This window comes from Ochlerotatus camptorhynchus, unplaced genomic scaffold (genome assembly GCF_037179485.1).
Source record: "Ochlerotatus camptorhynchus isolate MF236.1 unplaced genomic scaffold, CSIRO-AGI_Acam_v1.1 ptg000268l, whole genome shotgun sequence".
NCBI classification, from domain to species: Eukaryota; Metazoa; Arthropoda; class Insecta; order Diptera; family Culicidae; genus Ochlerotatus; species Ochlerotatus camptorhynchus.
In genome coordinates this window covers 484,592-505,727 of record NW_027040758.1, presented here as the reverse complement: position 1 = coordinate 505,727, position 21,136 = coordinate 484,592, and the positions used below count along the sequence as shown (strand labels likewise).

The following is a 21,136-nucleotide window of genomic DNA, read 5'->3' as shown; positions in this document are numbered from 1 at the left end:
TTTTGAACCAAGGTGAAATACACTTAAAGTAAATGTGATTGTGCATTCAAAAAATCAAGTGTTTAAACTCTTCGATTAAACGTGTGGAATTTTTTGAGTGCAAAACGAAACAAAATCGAAACGAGAACTCGAGCGAAAATACGGACTGAACAGCTCAACAGTCGAGCAAAGAATCCATGAGCAGAGGCACGGCAGCAGTGCTGTTTTATAACTTTTCAGGTTCAAGCAAAACGATGTGTAACCAAGTGGTACTCGATTATGACGACTGGGTTTGGGGAAACCGTTTATTTCATGAAAACAGTGATAAAATTATGTTTTCTACATTTTTCAAACGTTGAAAAAAAAACTGGAAAGTATTTTATTTTCGGCAGATTCGTAGAGTTATTTCCTATTAATTGATGAATTTGGATTTTAATTTCATTTAAAAATGACATAGTTACAAGCGTTCAAAACCTAACACTATTTCGCCACACTTTTTTTTCAATTTGCACCCCTTAGTCCACAAAGACGTAGTTCTACGTCAAATATCAAAATCTTCTCCTCGATTCCATCTAAAAAAGATGCAGAACAGATTTTGTTCAACTGTCGTGAGATGCACGTGCGATCAGTAGATCGATAGAAGATTGATGAAGATTTGCGATGCGAGTAGATGGTTTTAGATGCTTAGCTGTGTAGTGATTATTTTCGGTCACACACATTTCCGACAAATCCCCAATGTTGGCAACGTTGCTTCAAGACGATGAGAGAGAGAGCCGATTCTGTGTGGTAAACTCTCTTCTCAGAGGATTGCTGCATTCTGTGCTCCTCGAAACAAAAATCAGTTCCGATTAAGCAGCCGCCAGTTGAGCATCGCGGAATAGTCTTCCTTGTCGTACGGACGTCGCGAGACTTGTTTGACTTGTTTTTCTTCTTTCCTTTTTGGTGTTGTTGCAGTTACATTTATTTCTGTTGTTTCAATTCAAACAACAAACGCTTTGACCTCTCTCCATCGCCAGCGAACGAAACGGGTTAGCTCAGCGACAGACCGGGCGGGGTGCAATTTGTGGATGATTATCTTCACTCGTGAGAAAGGATTTTTTATTTTTAGTTATAGTCTAGTGGTAATCGATACACTATCGATCAAAGCCTGTGCCTTGCGCGGATCGGGTTGTGTTACGTGCCAACATAATTTGCAACTTTAAAGAAGTGAAGACTGTCGAAGCGAGGGATCAAAGTAGGCGCGCGGGTGGCAGTGTTGTTTCAGATTCAAACTGGAAAACTAGATTGATGATTGCGGTGGCGGCGAAAGTCGACGGAAGAAAGTGTCGCACTGCGCCAACTGTGTAGTTGACAGCAGTGAGCTTTATTTTTTTTTTCGTGAATGATTTGAATAATTGACGCGCGTGTACGGAGGAGGAGTATGTGTGAAATATTTAGTGAGAGCTGCGGATGTTTTCGATTTTTAGCAGCAGGAATTTTTCCGGTGGTTTCTTCGAGGTGGAAGCAATCTGTTTGAAATAAATTTTATGCGAGGTATTTTCCCCAAACGGCGACGAAGCAGTGTTTCCAAAGATAGTTTCTCTGGTGGGGACGAGGCATAGAGAGCAGAGACGGGCAGCAAAACTACTCACGACGACAAGAGGAAAGCAGGCATCCGGTCACGAAAGTTGAAGAACCTAACCAAAATAACCTCCGTACGAGCAAAGTGGAGGAAAACTACGCACGTATGCGTACGCCCACAAACCTAATATCAAAAGTTCGGCCGAGACCGAATAGAGAAGAAGAGAGCAGCTCAAAATTTGTTTACAAATACGTACGCCCATCATCAGGAACCGAACAAGTCTGGAAGAAAACGCAAGTGAAGAATAATAACCTTTTTCTTCGTTTGTTTGGAATAAAACATTGTAAGTTACGCGCGAAGCGAGAACGTTAAACTTCCGGATCCAAGTCGACGTGACACAAAGTGCGTGACAGCACCACACCGGGTTGCTTTGATTTGACCGTCAAATATGGCCGCCGTCAGCTCCGAAAAGTCAGTGGCATCGAGTATGGACAGTGTCTAGTGGCGGAAAATTTCTGCGGAGGAAAAAAAAAGTGAAAACCAGACGCAACGAATCTTGGCAGGGCATTTGGCGCTCGAGAACCAAACAAATCTAGGTGAGTTTACAACTTTGCTCTCGTATATTTGCCTTATGACGGTTATTCTAAATGTTGTACACACTACCTACATCAGACCGGCAATGGCTGGCAAAAGCGCAAAGCAAACACAGCGGAGTTAATTATTATTTCATCGCTTGCTCCATTTAGTGTATACAAACAGGCCCATTTATTTTCGGATGCTTTCCACGCTTTCATCGCTGCTCTTCTCGGTGTTCTTGGAGATTATTACAGCGGAATTACCGCGCGAAAACAGTATGCCGGTGATGAGAGATCATATCGCAGTGCCATCTTGTCGGTCGTTGCCTGACCGACAAGGGTACCCAACCCAAGTAACCATCAAGCCCGTTAATATGCCCTTTTTGCAATATAAGGCTGATATGCGGCTTTAAATTTAAGTTACTTGGGCGGGATGTATTGTACTTAATACAGGAATAATATAAGGATATAATGGCGAAATAGCGAGTCACATTAATGCTAATTATTAGTTATTAGTAAATAATTAGTATGGCAGCCTGTGGCTAGTAGGTATCCTAATGAAAGACGAGTAGATTGAGTCAGTCTTCGTGAGAGCGAGCTAGAGTGTGGAGAGGAATGGTATTTTGGAATACAAGAAATAAATAGGGAAATATCGGATTAGAGGACATAGGAGGGTTTCAAAGCTAGCACTGCAAATGTCAACCCAAGTTGGTGCCGGTATGCTGATTTCTTCAAGTCTGGCCTTCATGATGGCCCAAAACTTCTCGAACGGGTGAAGTTCCGGCGAGTTCGGTGGGTTGACGTCTTTTGATACAAAAACAACATTGCTAGATAGAGCTGGAATTAGGGCGTAACAGTTTTTATAAACAATGACTTCTCTCGATGATTTTTTCTAGAAAGTCATGGCTCTCTCTGGCAAATTGACATCACCATCGAGTAGGCAAAGACTTCCCCTAAGACAAGACCAACAATTGAAATGGCCTTAACTCCATTTTGTAAACAAACCTTGTAAGACCATTTTCTCGCGAACCGAAGTCCGCAAAGGAAAACCAAATAATGAACAGGAAGGGGAAATTCTCCTCTACCGGATTGTGGTTTAGGTTTGCGAATTAAGGTTTCGGTTCGCGAGAAAATGGCTTTACAAGGTTTGTTTACAAAATGGAGTTAAGGCCATTTCAATTGTTGGTCTTGAAGTGGAAGATATGAGAAGTCATTGCTTACAAAGGCTGTTACGTCCTAATTCCAGCTCTATCTAGATTGTTGTCTCTGTAACTTGTAACACCGGCCACGGTAGTGGCAGGATGCAAAATCCGGTCAAAACAGCGTCTTGCCTCCGTGAGACCGCAGGAAGGGTAGGAGGCACTCGTCCCGAGTGATGGTACCCGTCGTGATGTACGGCTGGTTCATCTTGCCGCACCCACACATGACCTGCCAAACCAAGAACTTTTTGACGAATTTGTCCACCTTCTTCTTCTTTACCTCCTCAGGAACGGCCAATCGTGATGCGGCAATGTAAAACTCCTGCCCCGGAAACTGCTTTGTGTCCGCCTTGATGTAAGTCTCGTCGTCCATCACGACGCAATTCGGTTTCGTCAGCCACTCCCGGTACAGCTTCCTGCCACGGGTTTTGGCCACCGTGTTTCGTTTGTCGTTCCGTTTCGGTGGTTTCCGGACCTTGTAGACGTGGATGCCGGCACGTTTCATCGTTTTTGGACAAACCATCGCCTACTTTGCCGCATCGTGGATCGAAAGATTCGGCTGACGCTTGAACAGACTTAATACAGGTTTTCTGCCGCAGCCTGCCCGCCGCTTGGTCGTCTGGGACTCCTTGAATGACTTCCACACCCGGGAAATCGTCGAATGATGGATTACCAGGTGCTTCCCGATCCATCTGTTGGACGCAGTCGGATTTTCCATGACAGCGCACAAGATTTTTTTTGGCGAATCTGCTCTTGCTCCGATGCTACCTCGATAACCCCTTGACAGATTGTGATAAAATTCTGCCAGCGTAAACAATACACTCTTAGCTAGTTTCAGTCAAAATGCCATCAATTTTTCTCACACGCTAAAAAGTTACAAGCCGATCAATTTTTCGAGTACAGTCTTTAGTACTGGAAACCACACATTATGTCTGAGATATAAAAAATAATAGCAATGTCCCAAACTCTGTCATTGTATATATTGTTGTGAATTTTAGAGCCTTGAAAACTTGCATATATATAATGATGGTTACCGCGACAAACCGACATGACACTTAATTCTGACTTATGCCCGAAAATCGAAAACGGTCGATTTAAATGTACAGTGATCCGAACTGTCAAAACCATAGAATTTTTGTTCTAGATAAAAATAACTTGTCCAGAATAGATAAGACACGAACCAATTCATAACTTTTGCATTAGTGTGCTTTGGTCCGACATTTTATTGTTTTTGGTATGGTCATTCATGTTGGTTTGTCGGTGGTTACTATAGTCGCTATATTCATAGTCTGGCGGATAGAATCTCGGGAACCAGTTGAGCTGTCAAATAGCGGAACCAATCGAGCAAATCACGACTAACAACAGAAAAGAGCACATCAGCTATTGCGAACAAAATGTCGGAAACCATTTTCTCGTGACTCAAGGCTCGCCTACGCAAACTAATACCATCTTTGGGTTTTGGAAAGTTTTCCCTATCCGATGATGCCGGTAATTTGCGTTCGATTGGCGTGGAAAGAATAATCAACGTTTGTTTATAAATGTTGATAGTACCTTTTCAATTGTTGGTCTAAAATATATTGAATTGATTCCACTTTTTGAAATTCTATCCGCCAGACTATGAATATAGCGCCTGTAGGTGGTTACCGCTAGTTAAGTATAACATCTTAACCAGATAAACAAACAAAAACGAACTGGTTGCAATTACAGATATAAATTCCCTCAACACTTCTCTGTTCCTTCACAGCGATATAAATGTGAAAAAGCGTAGGCGTTCACCTCAAATGTTCACAAGCATTCTCAGCTATCAAAAATTCGTGAATAATCAACAAAGCATTCTAATACACTAGCAACTCCGCAATCTGATGCTATCGTAATTTTCGGCAACGTCAGGAATACTCACGGCACGGGCCTCTAGCATTTAGCCATAAAACTTACTACTAAAGGTCCAAACGCAATGTGGGCGGAAGCGAAACGGAAAGTTTGACAGTTGTCACAAGATGCCTAACCGAAGTCGGTTTGGTTCTAACTTTTTTTTCAATTCGACAAGTAGGCTTACTCAGATCGGAATATTCCGCTGCCGTTCCGCTTCCGCTGTGATTGCGCTTTAGCCTTAATTGAACGCATTTTCCGTTCCATTTTTTGTTTGTTTATCAAATGTTAAATTCAGTCCTCTACATCCATATGGACAGAATATGGAAAATCTTTCCATTTTTTTGATATTAAACCCAAATAACCATAGTGATATAAAGCCTATATATTGAAATATATTGCAAAATGGGCCCTTATCGGGTTATTGACGGGTTTGGTGGTTACTTGGGAATGTACGTCCATAGAGGATATTTTCCTTATTTGAGATCTCACAAACCCTATGACGAGGCTCGGTAGCTCAGTGGTTACCGTTTCTGCTTACTGAGCAGAAGGTCGGGAGTTCAATCCCAGGCCCGTCCCCTTCCTTGCAATTTTTCACTTTGCCTTATTCTATATCCACTAGATTTTAATGAAAAACAAATTCTTCTTTAACACCGATCGCATCACTTACCACAATGTGGGTTCTGATCTAAAAATAGAAATTGGATGAGTGCGCGCGCGTGTGTGTGTGTGTGTGTGTGTTTGTGTATTATAATCGCTCTACCAAAACGATCCCTGCGTGTGCGGTGCAACCTTTCCCCACATCCAACATCCCAGTGATTTCTCGTGGAAGCGCAGAGGATTTCTCGGTTTCCTTCACAGCGAGTACCACGTCAACACATTCCTTCCCATTCCCTAGTTGACCTGCATTCGGACACAGCCGGCGCTGGTATTGCTAAATATTAGATCTCCAGTTCTTACACATTGAGGATGAATGTTAGTTCCAAACATCATCTGTTGGTTCTCTGTGTAATTGCAGCTGATCTGGTAATAACAGAGCAGCAACCGTGGGCGGTCAAACTGATTGATTGATTATTTGAGATCTCACAAACCTTGCTGTTAAATTTTTCTGAAATGTCTGGCCCATAGTCTTGAAGAGACCAGGATCTTGACATTTGTTCTCAATTGAAGTCCTAAGGAAAATACCAAGATAATTCTGAGTAGAATTTCTAGGATATTCAACAGGATTCAATGGAAATTTTATTGAAAAATAATAGGAATTACCAAGGGTAATTCCTAAGGAATTTTGAGAAAATTAAGAAAAGAATTCGGAGGAGAACTTCAAGGTAATTCAAATGAAACATTCATGGGAATTCCGAGGATAATTTCAAGAAATTAAAAAAAAAAACCAAAATCGAACGCGTTACGAAAAGTGGTCAGGTTTTGACCACTTATAACTCTGTCAATAGCAGATGGATTTTAATTCAAAACAAACCAATTGATAGGACATTTTTCTACAAATCTGTAGAGGTCCTATTGAAAATTATGACCGATTGCCGATTGAAAATTATCAGTGGTTTCCCAAGCATAAATTTCAAAATCTAATTCCATTCGGTCTTGCCGAACGGTGTTTACACAATCACCGCGTGTGGTGAGTGGTGGTGTCCGGTCGTCATCAGCAGCAGCCGCAGCAGCAGTGGTGTTGGCGCGTGGCGTTGTACAATTTTCTCCAGTACGTAACGAAGGGCTCCCCGCAAGCAGCTAGCTATCAAGGCTGCCCTCAAGAGCCCTCGATTCATTGACGAAGGAGGAAGAAGCTGCACCGCTACTGATCGGATTCAGTTGCTCGTCGTGAGCTGCTGTGGGTGATCTATGCCAAGCGCGTCACCCTCGTTCCAAACAACATACAGCTCGCCAGCCTCATCCGTGTTGAACACCCTCAGCATTACTCAACCATCACGACAAAAAGATTCTTTTCAGGACCACCATAAATTATTGTTGCTTAAGAGTTAATTTTAATTTTACGTTCGCTCGCCTTGCTGCCAGCCACATCACCCCCAAAGCTCTTACAAACGTTTGTGGTCAAATGCGTAACAGTATTGAAGTGGTACATATAAATTCTCGCAATGACCGAATACCACATGACCTTGTCAATTAACCAGAAAAACTTCGAATTAAGGTATAAGATTTTCTCCAGGACGCTAGAAAAAAGCAAAATAAAAATCTCGACTTCAAATGATTATCTATTGAATAAACCGAAAATTCCGTGGGTTTTGTGCACGAAAATGCGTAATTCTGTCATCAAAAAACGAGGCGTTTCCGTTATGGCAAAAAGTGGTTTCCCCCACACAGTTGCCGTTTATGGACATCCGATATTCCTTTTTCATAATTATAGAAACCTTTAAAATTTTGATATAACTTTGATAATTCGTTAAGAACATTTTACAGTTTTTTTTTCAAAATTATCTCAAGAACTTTTTTAGAATCATTCCCCTTCACTTAAAGATGCCTTTAAATAAGGCTTAGAAAAAATAATATTGCATACTTGAAATTCTTTGCAGACATGCAACATTTTATACGATAGATGAGGAGATGCAAGTATAGAGTTGACAGTTAAAGTGCGCCTTGCCGCTTCATCGAAGTCGCTGCTTTGAAATTTCCCAGTATTTTTCGATTGGTCGAAATTCCGGGCAATTCGGAGGATTCATTAGCTTGGGGAAAAAATCGATCTTGTTGGCAGCATACCACTCCAGAACCCCCTTGGTGTAGTGGCAGCTGGCCAAATCGGGCCAAAATGTGACTTTGTGACGTGCTTTTTCAGGCATTCTTCGATGTAAACTTGGGATGTCATCGTCGAGGATGTGACTAATGGTTCAGTTTTCAGGCCACAACTACAAATCGCTTGCCAACTCATAGCTTTCTTCGCAAACTTTTCGTCAAACACGAACTTGAATCTTTCCGGCACTTCCAGTCGCGATGTAAAACTTTTGACCGGGAAGCCGCTTAAAATCGAGTTTGACGTATGTTTCGTCATCGATCAAAGTGCAGCCAATGTGTTTCGTCTAAACACGGTCGTATAAGAGCCTTGCACGCTTTTTGGCCACGGAATTCTGCTTCATGTGCTGGTTCGGATGTATACTGGCTTTGTACGACTTGTATCCTTCCCTGGCAAGGATGTTGCGCACCGTTTGAAAGTTGGCGCTGCACCTTCTGGCCACATCTCGAAAGACCGGGGTCGGCATTAACGCACCTCAACACCACGATCACTAGTTCAAGTTTTTTCGTAGGTCCGCTAATTCCTTTCCACACTCAGGGTTTCCTTGTAGGGTTTGAGTACTCGTTGCGCGCCTCTTATTCTTGTTCCTGTTGGGTCGCTTTCTAGAACCATTTTCACTGGGTCGTCGTGCGGCATTCTTACGACGTGCCCAGCCCACCGTAATCGCCCAATTTTTGCAATGTGGACGATGGATGGTTCTCCCAGCAGCTGGTGCAATTCGTGGTTCATTCGCCTCCTCCACGTTCCGTCATCCATCTGCACTCCACCGTAGATGGTACGCAACACCTTCCGTTCGAAAACACCTCCACGTCATCCACGAGCATAGTCCAGGTCTCGTGGCCGTAGAGGACCACCGGTCTAATCAGCGTCTTGTAGACGGTCAACTTCGTGCGGCGGCGAGTTTTATTCGACCGGAGCGTCCTCCGGAGTCCAAAGTAGGCACGATTCCCTGCCATAATGCGTCTTTGAATTTCTCTGCTGGTATCATTTTCGGCGGTCACCAGTGAGCCCAAATACACGAACTCATCGACCACCTCGATTTCGTCACCGTCAATCGGAACTCGGGGTGGGAGGCTAACATTGTCTTCCCTAGAACCTCTTTCTTTCATGTATTTTGTCTTTGATACGTTGATGGAAAGTCCAATCCGTGGTTGGAGGCGAACCAGCCTAAGGCTGAAAGCCTCCTAAATAAAGCTAAATAATAATAATAAGTCCAATCCGCTTAGCTTCAGCCTTCAGTCTGATGTACGTTTCCGCCATCGTCTCAAAGTTCCGTGCCATAATGTCAATGTCATCGGCGAGGCCAAGGAGCTGGATGGACTTCCTGAATATCGCGCCACTCGTGTCTATCCCAGCTCTTCTGAATTTCGCCTGGTATTACCCCACGAACTCTCTTGCAAATGGTGACAGGCGGCGGTATAGAATTTGGGAGAGTACCTTGTAGGCGGCGCTTAGCAACTTGTCGCCCTTTTTGTAGATTGAGCATACGACACCTTCGATCCACTCCTCCGGTAATATCTCCTCCTCCCAAATCTTGGCAATTACCCAGTGCAGCGCTCTAGCCAGTGCTTCACCACCGTATTTTAATAGCTCACTTGGTAGTTGATCTATACCAGTTGCTTTGTTGTTCTTCAGCCGACCGATCTCCTCCTCAACTTCTTGAAGATCAGGGGCCGGTAGCCTGTCGTCTTCTGCGCGTGCTCCAAGGTCTGTTGCCGTGCCACCTTCGTTTTCTGCTGCTTCACCGTTGAGGTGCTCGTCTTAGTACCAACAATCAATACGAAACTATCGATTTTAAATTGGCTCACTACTTGACTAGCCTATTGGTCCCAAGCAAATCGATTAAGTACCCCATTCTAGTACTACACTATGTTTTTTTTTATTCGCTATGAAAGTTTGACAGATAACATTTAGGGGTTAGTGGATTTTCCTATGTTTCGAGGGGTGAATCGATTAGCTTAGGACCGAAGATTGTACCAAAGCTGAGCCAAAGAGCTCGTTTCTTCGGGACATTCTGGTCTTAGAGTTACCTCTATGTTAGTACTGCTTCCACCTCTCAATCACCTCACACTCGTTCGTGAGAAGGTTACCGTCCAAGTCCTTGCACATATCGGCTTGCGGCACGTAGCCTTTGCGCGAACCTAGTACCTAGTGCCGCTGCAGAAGTACTACCTATGGCGGAACGGATGTCCCTCCAGCCATCTTCAAGAGAAGCTACGCAAAGCAGCTCTTCAGTTATGTACCGTCGAGAGTTTTGAGCGCATGCATACTGCAACTAGGTAGTGGTCCGAATCTATGTTCGCACTGCGGTACGTGCGGACGTTGATAATGTCGGAGAAGACTTTCCCGTCGATTAGAAGGTTGGTCGATTTGGTTTTCAGGTGATCTCCAGGTGGCTTTGTGGATATCCTTGCGGGGGAAAAAGGTACTTCGAACTACCATACCCCGGGAGGCTGCAAAGTTCACGCATCGTTGGCCGTTGTCGTTCGATACGGCATGCAGGCTGTTTGGCCCGATTGCCGGTCTATACATTGCCTCCCGTCCTACCTGAGCGTTCATGTCGCCGATGACGATTTTGATGTCCCGTTGCGAACAGCCGTCGTACGATTGTACGACTTTTCCCCGAAAACCAGTCCCCCGAAAACCAGTCCCCCGAAAACACTTTCCCCGAAAGTTATTGCCCCGAATGTAACTTTTCCCCGAAATACAATTCCCCGAATGGCACAGTTCCCAGAAAATAATTTCCCCGAATGTACCATTTCCCCGAATCTGCGCATCTTCGCTGGTTAACTACTTGTATCGAACAATACCACAATAAACATATTAATGTGCGTCGAATAAAGACAATAGTTTGACTTTCGTTAAAACAAAATGTAAAGGTCAAGCTCCTGAAATCGGTGTAATCCTATTTCAGCAGCTTTTGACCTTTCCATGTAGTTTTAACGAAAGTCAAACTTTTGTCTTTATTCAACACATATTGATTTCTTCGTGCTCCATACAATTTTAGATTCACCCTATAAGGAGTCGCCATGTGACTAATATGTATGGCATGGGGACGCATGATATCTTTTCTTTGTTTGTATGGAGTTTTTTTTAACGGTCGTACCTATCAAACAAACACACACATTCTATGCAATTAGCTCCATGGATCATACCATATTATACGTCAAAGAATGAACTATGATTCAAAAAAGGAAAATTTCTTGCGACAAGCAAAATTTTCCCTTCTTTGTATCACAGCTCGTTCTTTAATGTTTTGAAGAATAAATATCTTACTAATTTATCAAAGCGATATCTCATTGTTATAAAATTGAAGAACGAACCGTGATACAAAGAAAGGAAAATGATATCTCTTTGATAAAACCAATTAGATACCCTAATAAAAAATTACCATAAACGAACAATAACCCAAATGTGTGAACTATTCCACAAATGGTTTGGATGATACCCAGAACACGTCGTTAAGCAAATTAACCATAACATTTTTATTAGGGTAGATATTATGCGATACGTTAAGAAACGAGCTGTGCTACAAAGAAGGAACATTTCTTGAAACAAACAACGATTTTTCTTCTTTGTATAAGGGGTGATGTACAAATTATGTCACGCCCTAAGGAGGGACGTGTAGAAATCTGTGATTGATTAATTTTGCCTCAATTTCGCGTGACATAATTAATGTATGGCCCCTAACGGCTCGTTTTTTTTTTAATTTGATTACGATTAGATATCAGTTTTATAAATTAGTAAGCTATTTATTCTTCAAAACGTTAAAGAACGAGCTGTGATACAAAGAAGAGAAAATTTTGTTTGTTGCAAGAATTTTTCCTTCTTTTTATCTTAGTTGATTATTTGACGTATAACTTGGTATGTTCCATGGAGCCAATTGTATACAATGTATGTGTGTGTGTGTTGGATAGGTACGAACGTTAAAAAACTCCATACTAATAAATAAAAGATACCATGCGTCCCCATGCAATACATGCTATAGTCACTTTGCGACTCCTTATAGGCCGAATCCAAAATTGTATGGAGCAAGAAGAAAACACCATACACCGATTTCAGAATATTCGGTAAAAAATTACAGGAAATCTGTGAAAAATCACCGAACTGTTTACCGAACGTTCAGCTGTTGAGATTTCGGTAAAATTTCACAGATTTCGGTGAAATAATCTTAGTGTGTGACCTTTACATGTAGTTTTAACGAAAGTCAAACTATTGTCTTAAGCGAACCCCACACGGTAAGAAATATTGTCAATACTTAACAATAATATTGATGATGTGAATACAGATATATTGTCAATACCGATGTATTGACGTCAATATAAAATGCATTGACAATACGATTATTGTCAATACAAACAGTCGTGTAGAGTCCACTTTAATTCGACACACATTGATATGTGTATTGTGGTATTGTTCGATACAAGTAGTTAACCAGCGAAAGATTTGATGAAACTGACACAATTTTCCCTTCTTTATATCAAAGCTCAGTCTTTATGCTCATTACAATCAGATATCAATTTGATAAACCGCCAAATGTCATAACAAGTCATAACCACAAACTTTATCTAGGGTGTTGAACGACTTTGTTCTGTTTATCAATATTCAGCAAAGATATTTTTCTCAATTTCATATAGATAAGTTGTAACAAACCCAAGGATCATATTTAAATAGATCGCACAGTGTAAATTGTATCTTTCGGGGAACTAGCTCTTTCGGGGAAATAGTTCTTTCGGGGAAATAGTGTTCGGGAAAACGTTCCTTTCGGGGAACTGGTTCATTCGGGGAATCGTATTTCGGGGATAAAACTTTCGAGGAAAGTGTTTTCGGGGAACTGGTTTTCGGGGAAAAGTCGTACAATCCGTCGTACACCAGCTCCAGCTGTCGCTTCTTTCTCGTCGTCGGGTCTCCCTTCGTGTCGGCAGTGCACGTTGATGATGCTGTAGTTGAAGAAACGGAACTTGTTTCACCTACCAACTAGTGGTTTTTGTATCCATGATGAATGGCTGTTCATGGCTATTCAGGCTCTGAACCATTTGGTGGATTATTTTAACTTTTAGTTAAAATTTGACAGATGGAAAGTTATCGATGAACCCTGCTATCCGAGCTTTGTTATTTCTGACAGACAATAAGTTAAATTTTGACAACCGTTGGTTAAAAACCGGTCGATCGACACCACGGGGATTTTCGAACATAGAAAATAACTTTCGAAATGTCACTTTTAACCACGAGTTAAATTTAACTCGGCAAATGGTTCACAGCCTCAATATGGAAATGTGAATAATCGATTTAGGCTCTGAACCATTTGGTGGATTATTTTAACTTTTGGTTAAAATTTGACAGATGGAAAGTTATCGATGAACCCTGCTATCCGAGCATGGTTATTTCTGACAAACAAGAAGTTAAATTTTGACAACCGTAGGTTGAAAACCGGTCGATCGACAGCACGGGGATTTTCGAGCATAGAAAATAACTTTCGAAATGTCACTTTTAACCATGAGTTAAATTTAACTCGGCAAATGGTTCACAGCCTTAATAATCGAATCTAAAGCATTTCTAGACCAACAATTGAAATAGGCGGAACAACCAAACGTAACCAATGACTTTAAACGCAAATTCTTCGAGAATCAAAGCACATCCAAGCAAACCTGAAAACGTATCTATTGTGCGCTGGCCTTTTAACTGTTGTCCTATAAGCCAATTTTCAAATAAATATCATCATTTATTTGGAGGAGAGTCATATTTATGCTCATCAGTTGATGACGGATACAATCATAAGGAAATCATCCCTATTCGACAGGGCTCGAACAATACAATAATCAGTCGAAGTATTGCGGATGTTTTCGTTCAGTGTAGAATGAACTCCCGACCATCTGCTCAGTGCGCAGAAACGGTATCCACTAAGCTACCAAGGTTCGTCATCAGAATTATTGTTCTGTTTCACTCGCTTTTCGATTAGCTTCCAAAAGATTTCAATCCGAAGGCAATGCAAATGTGACCAAATGTTAGCTTTTACACTATGATTTAGTACTGTTTCGCAATGTATCCCCTTTAATGAGCTAATTGAAATTAAGCAAATCCAACTCTCAATTGCCCTCCGTTGACGTCAATCCCAGCAATGGTATCCATTTCGTAGTTTAAACCACTTCAAATCCATCTAAAGTCCCGGCTTTCTCTCCACAAAGACCCTGCTTAAGTATTGCGAATGCACAATTCAAGCGAACGCAATCAATTCCGAGCTAATCTACTCGCTTGAATCGCAGCCGGCATAAGAGGTTCTCGAGAAAATTTCTTTTCGCCCATAGTTCGCTCGCTCATATCGTCGGGCTCATGCAATACTGTCACAACTCGATATAAAAATCCAATACTTTGTCAATCCACCGCTAGAGGAATGTACGACCTTCGAGAAAAAAGGTGTTATAAAGTGACATTATTCGGATTTTGTATACTTTTAACCGAAAAAAAAAACCGAGGAATGGGAAATTTTGAGTTGTGACAGTATTGCATGAACCCGACGATATATTCTGCTTTAGATGCTGCTGTACTATAATATGGCAACCGGCCAGAGAGTATAGTATATAGTAGCTTTACGCGTCGACTTGATTGAGTGACGGCTGATGGATTTAACAAGCTGTGTTCTGCGTTCTGAAACTCTCGAGATGCTCGATACTCGGTAAAAAGGGGATAATCATGATGGCGCTCTAATAGACACTGCAGAATGCATCAAGATTACATTCCTCAGCATGACTTACCGCGCTCGGCTCGAAATTCCTTCCTTATAGATATAGGTCTTGGATTGTAAAACTTCCCGCACTTTCTGTTGGTTTCTCTACGACAAAATGGTTATATTACAAAAAACGATAAAATGCTCCATAAACCTTGGAAAAATTCTTCTCCACAGCGTAACTACTCCGATTTACTGTCCTGTTCTTGATTTTTGATTTATTCAGAGGAGCGGAGCAACGGACAAGAGTCTAGGATAAGCTTCTAAAATAAGATTCTAAAGAAAAAGCTTTTGGCTCTTTTGGAAGCTAATTCTAGACGCTTGCAGCATTTCATCGTTTTAATATTTCGTTTCCATAGCTGCCGTTGATTATCAATGTAACCTTTCCAGCCAGCAAACGATCTCGATTCCATTCTGTTGTTGTTTATGTATAGGTTTCATTGAACCGCTGTTGAAGTTGACAATTCGATCCGTCCCCACAGAATAACAATTGGAAATTACCACCACCTGTTCTTCGACCCGACAACGCAGCAGGAAGAACCGCTCCAAAGTGACGACGATGAAGCAGTTGCATAAAGCATCCTGTTTTTGATTCCGTTTGTTCTGCTGCAGCTAATCGGATTTTCCTTTCGCGATGGCTTCGCGCCAAGAATCGTTGACAGTTAAAAACACTTTATCAACCGTGCGCCATCTCGTCTCGTCGATGGCGATGGCGAAGGCTCTTCTTTCGCAAGCCGGTGAAAAGCGATAAAAGTTTAGCACTCTAATACCTAACTGATCGGTAGTTTGCGATTTGAAGAAACTTGTGCCAAAAGCGCAGCGCTCTATGATTGTCACAAGAATGGGGTTGCTTTGATGTTTCGTCAGTGTTGCCAGTTTTCAACATGTAAGAATTCCGTTTGCACCGGTTTCGGTTGGCAATCCTGCCAACAAATTTCGTGACCGCGGAGGTTCTTGGCACCGACCACCGACCGCAGCACGGCTAATGACACTCATAATCGTAAAATATTGAAAATTAATAAACCAACCATCGCAGCACAGTCGTCCCTAGCCCTCTGCCAATGTGACACCGGAAGTGTGCGGCCCTCTAATATGGCATGCTTCGTGTATCGTTATTGTCACCAGCAGGCGGGTGGGAGGCGGCGTGGTGCACATCTGCATTATAAGGAAGTATTCCCCGCGTCTCTTTCCCTCTCCAAAGCAGTTGATTGTTGTTTTATGTAATCATATTTTCCACATCGATGTCGGATCGATGTGGATGAGGGTGGAATTAATATTCCGCATGGGCAAGACTAGTTGGCAACTTCCGGTTCGGTTGGTCGTGCGTACTGCCCTGCTCTTTTTGGAGTGCGATTCGTTACTAACCGGCCTACTTTTTTTTCTCTCTCTCTCTCTCTTGCAGACCATGCCACCTTGGATCGACCCGATGGAGCAGCACAGATCCACACGATACCGGCCCTGCGGCAGTAGCGGCTGGTCCTTCCGATCAGTCATGTACAGTAGTAGTATCGAGAGCGGTAGTGTTACAAGCAGTAGTTCCGTAAGCCCACTATTAGGATTAAGATCGTCGGGGTGTAGACTAAGATGGGTGATTGTGGTGGTGACCTTGTTGACAGTATTATCCACCGCCGAGGCGGTGTGCGATCCAGGTTGGTGGTGGAATCTGGAGCGAGAAGCTTGCGTTCCCTGTACGGTTTGTAGTGAGCAGAAGCTGGTCCTGCGGCCATGTCAGGAGTACATGGACACGGTCTGCGGGACGATAGGAGATTTGGACATGGATCTGGCGCAGCTGTCCCGCACCGAAGCGCGGCACGAACAGCGCCACTCGAAAGAGGTTAGTTTCTATGATCCAAAAACCAATCCAGTCGAGCCTCGATTCTAACCTCAAAACTCTTTCGCAGGAACGCCGGAAAGATGGTCACGACGGCCACCACCAGCAGCATGGTCAGCAGCACCATTCGGCACAGCATTCGCAGGTGTCCGGTCCCAGGAAGCACGAAAACACCGAAGAAATTCTGTGGGACTGGCAGGCGGCCTCGCTGCTGCTGGCCATCATCGGGTGTCTGATGTTCTTCTTCGCCGCTGCCCTCATTGCGCTCAACCAGACGCGCCAATGGAGGCGAATCGAGAAGCACTTTGACGCGGGTAAGTCACCAACAATTTTCAAAAATGATCCACAAATGTCAGCTTGCAAACACTTTGCATGTTTTGACGGTGAAAGCGCGACGGAACGAGAGGAAACGGTACATTTGCGTTCCGTCACAGCAGGCGACGATGGTAAACTATTTTTGCTGCGCAAAAGTCATCGATAATTAACTAAGCAGCCGCAGTGGCAAAGACGATTAACAGATGGAAGTGAATCGGGGAAAGGAAGTTCGTTGCTTCTGGTGGATTGAGTATAAACGGGGGGCTCAGCCGGACTCGAGCGATTGGCTTTTATCGTGTTTAATTGATCAGCCGTTTGACCGCGCCGCCGCCGACGACGACGGAAGTGCAAGGCGTATTCATCAATTGCGATTGAATGGAATTGGGAGTTGCGATAGTCGTGTGTATATCGGTTTTGGACGTTGTGACCATAACCATTAGGGTGGTTCAAAATATCGATTTTGCTCCAACAAGCTCAATCGATTCCAAATCAGGTCCTGATCATTCTCCCAAAATTTTGGACTCGTTTAGATGTGAACTCAAACTGCACTGGCCCTGTGTGATTTGTTTTGACGTAGGATTACGTCTTCCGGCAACATATTAGGGGTGCAATTTAAAAAAAACCAAAATGACCGCGTTATAAAAAGTGGTCAGGTTTTGAGGTTTTGGAGATGCAAAATGAACCAAGCTGCAATACTTGAATTCGTTTCATCATATCGTAAAATAATTGGTTCGATTTTGAGGTCCGTCTTCGTATCACCCAGCACTGCCCCTTAGAAGTTTATATGGGCCTTATTAAAAAGTTACATTTTGAATAGCTTAGAACATTTCGCCTTTCATTCCGAAACACAAAACCAATCAAATGACTCGTTTGGAGTTATTAATTTTGTTTCGCTAGATTGAATTCCTCGGCCACTGTGGCAATGGAAAGGCGGAGTCTGGGTGTAGTGGTTAGAATCCATACCTCTCACGCCAAAGTCACGAGTTCAAATCTCACCACAGACAAGTCACGAATGACCCAAGAGCGTTAAAGTGACTATAATAAAAAAGGCGGAGTCTGCTGTTTTGTTTGCCGAATCTCTGAAAATTTTGACGGCTATTCGGCAATGTTCAAGGTATTCAACAGTTTTCACAAACCAGCTATTCTTAGAACCTGGTTGTGATTCCTGAATCATCATAGCTGAGTCAAGTTAAGGGCTAAACACAATGATAGCGGCATAGCGGCAATCGTAAATTTGTCAATACACTGAAATCCGTTTGTCAATCCATAATTAGTGCGTTGTGGCAAAAGCGGCATTGTACTAAACCGCGTTTTGTTTCAATATTCTGGATAAAATGCGTTGCGGCAACCTGATAAGTGCTCAATGTTTTCAGTTGCATTTTTTCTGCAATTTTAGATTAACCAGAACTTTCAACCATCCAAGGTCATAGTATGTAGTCAGAACCACGTTGGCCGTATCCGGACATGTTCCGTGTATCCCCGGTGAAGTGCTTTTTTTAGATTCAGTTGTTAGATTCCAAGGGGAAGGTCACTCGGCACACCAATCTTGGGTCATCTTTTTCGTCAGTGTGCCGCAGGTGTACCGATTGTGCCGGTCATAGAGCAGGCTGCGATTGTTTGCAAAATATCCATCCCGGCAACCCGGTATTTCTGACATCTTGAATGTTTTGGTTTGAAATCGCAAGGATAAATCGGATAGAGGATGACGCGGGAAGTGGCGGGTGTTGGTGTTTTATGTTCATAGGTTGATAAAAGGGTTTTACCAGAAACCTAGCCTACCATGCTGTGAAAAACAACGGTCTATCAACGGCCTGGGGTACATTGTTGGAAACCGACTATTGAGGATGATGTAGTTCTGTAGACTTCTGTAGTTTGTTTTGTGTGAGTTGCATCATTATTTGAAATAAGGGTGCTAATGCGGTCTGAATAACTGGCTCTTTCTGTTGAGCCCACTTTAGAACATACGTTTCTTATTTAGATCTATAAGTGAACTGCTGGTCTGAGTTCCTTTGGTATATTCAATTAGAGGATGTTCTTAAATATAGATTCAAACAGCACGTAATATTGTGAATAACTTCAATGACAGTTATCCAGCAGTGCTCCCATTTTATTTACAAAAACATAATGCCTACAAGATTGTGCCGAAGGCATGCCGAAAGTGTGTCGAAGGTGTGCCGATTAATGTGCCCAAGTTGTGCCGAATCTAATTTCGACACAATGTGCTGAGTGACCTACCCCCTTGTTAGATTCTTTTTGAACCAACCTACATGCGACACATCAACTTACATGAGAATTCAAAAAATATGATCATTGGTGGCCATATTAAGTACTCAGTACCACGTTGGCCAGATCCGGATATGTTCCGCATACCGCCGGAGAAGTGAAACTTGACACATCAAACTACATGAGAATTCAAAAATAAGAACATTGGTGGCCATATAAAGTTCTTAGAACCACACTAGTCAGACATGTTCCGGGGGTTCCCGGGTAGGTTCATAAATTTCCCGAAATTTTCCTGAGGCCAATGGAACTTCTCTGGAGTTCTCGGAAATTTCTTCATAACTACTCTGAAGGTCTCCTCAGAACTACTCTGAAGTTCTCCTCAGAACTACTCTGAAGTTCTCCTCAGAACTAGTCTGAATATCTTCTCAGACTTACTCTGAAACTTTTCATAGAAACTCTAAAATTCTTCTCAGAACTACTCTGAAATTTTCCTCAGAATTACGTTTAAGTTCTTCTCAGAACTACTCCAAAGTTCTCATCAGAATTACTTTGAACTTCTCCTCAGAACTACTCTGAAGTTCTCCTCAGACTTACTCCAAAACTCTCAACAGAACTACTCTGAAACTCTCCACAGTACTACTCTGAAGTTCTCCTCAGAACTACTCTGAAGGTCCCCTCAGAACTAGTCTGAAGTTCACCTCAGACTTACTTTGAAGGTCTCCTCAGAACTGCTTTGAACTTCTCTTCAGAACTACTCTAAAGTTCTCCTTAGAACTGCTCTGAAGTTCTCCTCAGAACTACTCCAAAGTTCTCCTCAGAATTACTTTGATTTCTCCTCAGAGCTACTCTGAAGGTCTCTTCAGAACTACTCTGAAGTTCTCCTCAGAACTATTCTGAAACTCTTCACAGAACTACTCTGAAGGTCTCCTCAGAACTATTCTGAAGTTCTCCTCAGAGTTACCCTGAAATTTTCCTCAGAACTGCTTTGAACTTCTCCTCGAAACTACTCTGAAGTTCTCCTTAGAACTGCTCTGAAGTTCTCCTCAGAACTACTCCAAAGTTCTCCTTAGAATTACTTTGATTTCTCCTCAGAACTACTCTGAAGGTCTCTTCAGAACTATTCTGAAGTTCGCCTCAGAACTACTCTGAAACTCTCCTCAGAACTGCTTTGAAAGTCTCCACAGAAGTTTTCCTCAGAACTACTCTGAAACTTTGCACAGTACTACTCTGAAATTCTCCTCAGACTTACTCTGAAACTCTACACAGAAAAATACTCTGAAGTTCTCCTCAGAATTACTTTGAACATCTCCTCAGAACTACTCTGATGTTCTTTTCAGAACAACTCTGAAGTTCTCATCAGAACTACTCTGAAGCTCTCCACAGAACTACTCTGAAGTTATCCTCAGAACTATTCTGAAACTCTCCACATAAATACTCTGGAGTTCTCCTCAGAACTACTTTGAACTGCTTTTCAAAACTGCTCTAAAGTTCTCATTAGAATTACTTTGAACTTCTCCTCAGACTTACTCTGAAATTCTCTACAGAAATACTCTGAAATTCTCCTTAGAATTACTCTGAAATTTTCCTCAGAATTACTCTGAAGTTCTCTTCAGAACTACTCTGAAACTCTCCACAGAACTCTACTCTGAAGTTCTCATCAGAACTACTCTGAACCGCTTCACAGAACTACTCTGTAGTTCTCCTCAGAACTCCTCTGAAGGTCTCCTCAGAACTACTTTGAAGTTCTCTTCAGTCTTACTCTGAAACTCTTCACAGAACTACTCTCAATTCCTCTCAAAACTATTCTGCAGGTCTCCTCAGAACTACTCTGAAGTTCTCCTCAAGCTTACTCTGAAACTCTCCACAGGAATACTCTGAAATTTTCCTCAGATTAACGCTGAAACTTTCCACAGAACTACTCTGGAGTACTCCTCAGAACTTCTTTGAAACTCTCCAAAGAAATACTCTGAAGTTCTCCTCAAAATTACTTTGAGCGTTTCCTCAGCACTACTCTGAAGTTCTCCTCGGACTTACTCTGAAGTTCTCATCAGAAAAACTCTGAAGTTCTCCTCAGACTTACGCTGTAACTCTCCACAGAACTACTC

At 42.5% G+C, this 21,136-nt stretch overlaps 1 protein-coding gene across 1 annotated transcript in view; it reads left to right on the top strand.

The window, feature by feature from the left end:
* The first annotated feature begins 831 nt into the window (after positions 1–831).
* wgn (wengen) overlaps positions 832–21,136 on the top strand; it is a 44,256-nt gene continuing 23,951 nt past the window's right edge. The window contains exons 1-3 of the mRNA XM_065227344.1: positions 832–2,136; positions 16,065–16,496; positions 16,564–16,807. Coding sequence (XP_065083416.1) covers positions 16,068–16,496; positions 16,564–16,807 — 673 coding nt within the window. The 5' untranslated portion in view covers positions 832–2,136; positions 16,065–16,067. The remainder of the gene's footprint in view (positions 2,137–16,064; positions 16,497–16,563; positions 16,808–21,136) is intronic.